The 1,579-nt window shown below is 41.8% G+C and overlaps 1 protein-coding gene across 1 annotated transcript; it reads left to right on the top strand.

The window, feature by feature from the left end:
- Positions 1 to 407: 407 nt before the first annotated feature.
- LOC116555656 (small integral membrane protein 26-like) lies at positions 408 to 850 on the top strand. The gene is given in 1 exon segment (XM_032284499.1): positions 408 to 850. A coding segment is annotated over 1 exon segment (303 nt). The 5' UTR covers positions 408 to 429; the 3' UTR covers positions 733 to 850.
- Positions 851 to 1,579: the final 729 nt, after the last annotated feature.

Here is a 1,579-nt window from a genome sequence, read left to right as displayed (position 1 = left end):
GTCCTGATAACCAATGGCTAGTATGAACCGCTAGACAGAATCCTGTCTCCAGGTTAACAGGCCGAGAATTGACAAACCCAAGCTGTAGGCGCCTTGGCCAATAGGAAACACAGCCTGTTACTAAGCAGAAACTGGACTCTAAGCCCTTAAAAAGTGACACAAATATTTTCTGCTAGCCAAATTTAAATTTTGTTTGCCTTCCAGAGCAACAAGGTACACTCACGTGTGACCCAGATGGGCACTTTAATTTTAAATCCATATCCCAATCCCCACCAGGCTTTCAGTGTTCCTTACCTTCACCCACACTCTTGAATTTTTTTTTTTTTTCCCACACACTCTTGATTTTGATTTTACCTCTGCCTCAGGCTACCACCATTCAGGTGTTTAAGAACCCTGAGAAGGAGAATCAAAGCCCTCGCAGGCGTACCCATGTATCAAAACCAGTTCACAGACTGGTACAGATGGATGTCAGTGGTCTACGGGATTGGCACCTGGACTCTGGTGACCTCAATGTTTTAGTTCAGCTGAAAAATGGCGAGGCCATCAGGTGATAAGGTAGAGCAAAAGGATGTCTCAACAAGTGAAGGACCCAGTGAACTATCTGAACTCCCAAAGGGAGTAATCATTGTCACATATAAAGATTTTGTTCCAATTACTGAAAAGATCCTCAACTACTGGAAATCATGGACTAGTGGCCCTGGTGCAGAACCACTACTGGCTGCTGCATTCTGAAAACCAGGCCTTCGTTCAACATTTAAATTTGAAAGATGCCTTGATTCCCATTTTGCACTTAAGAAAAGTGTATGTATTTAATTTTGCTATAAAACATAATCAATAATAATATGCAATAAATATTTTCTTGAATGAAAAAAAAGAACCCTGACACCTCAGTGGACATGCCAAGGCTTTGTCACTGCAAATGAGGAGAGCAAGCATTTGAGTACAAATGATTCCAGGATGCACTGGTAGGGAAGTGGGAAGTGAGACAAGAGAAGGAAGCCTATGCAGGATGTATTCATAAGCAGATTCCCACTGTGAGCAACTATGTTTAATACTACTGGGGACCACTAAAAGATGATGGCATGGAAACCATTATCCCACTCAAAGAGTAACTTTCAAATATCCAGTTGTGTAACTTCTCTGGTCGGCAGGGAAGCTGGGTATGCACGCTCAAATTCCCATATAGGGGCATTAACTCCATAGCACTTCAAGCAGAGAGAAAGCCTCAAGCAGGTGCTTACTGCAGGATTCCTGTTAGTGGCACATGCTAGAGAATGATGAGTGCCCAGGGAATATGGATGAGGCCCTGACACCTTTTGCTACATACCTGCTGGTCCCCGATTGGTTTCTCTCCCCTTTAACTCTAAGTAGTTCAGCTTATTTTGCCACTTCTCACAGTCCTTGATGCAGATTTTGTCTTTGCTCCACCCAGAAGAACTAATATCTTTCTAATGGCCTATTCATTCTAAAATGGAACCACTTTATTGGTTGTAATTAACAATAAAATAACTGTTAGTTCCTTTGTGGGTTTTATACCTAAAAAGTTTTCTGTACACAATCAAAACACTTATTGACAAGA

This window comes from Sapajus apella, unplaced genomic scaffold, assembly GCF_009761245.1.
Source record: "Sapajus apella isolate SASKATOON/1434 unplaced genomic scaffold, GSC_monkey_1.0 scaffold15, whole genome shotgun sequence".
In the NCBI taxonomy this organism is placed as follows: domain Eukaryota; kingdom Metazoa; phylum Chordata; class Mammalia; order Primates; family Cebidae; genus Sapajus; species Sapajus apella.
Note: the sequence above shows the minus strand (reverse complement) of the source record. Positions and strands in the feature narration are given on the sequence as shown.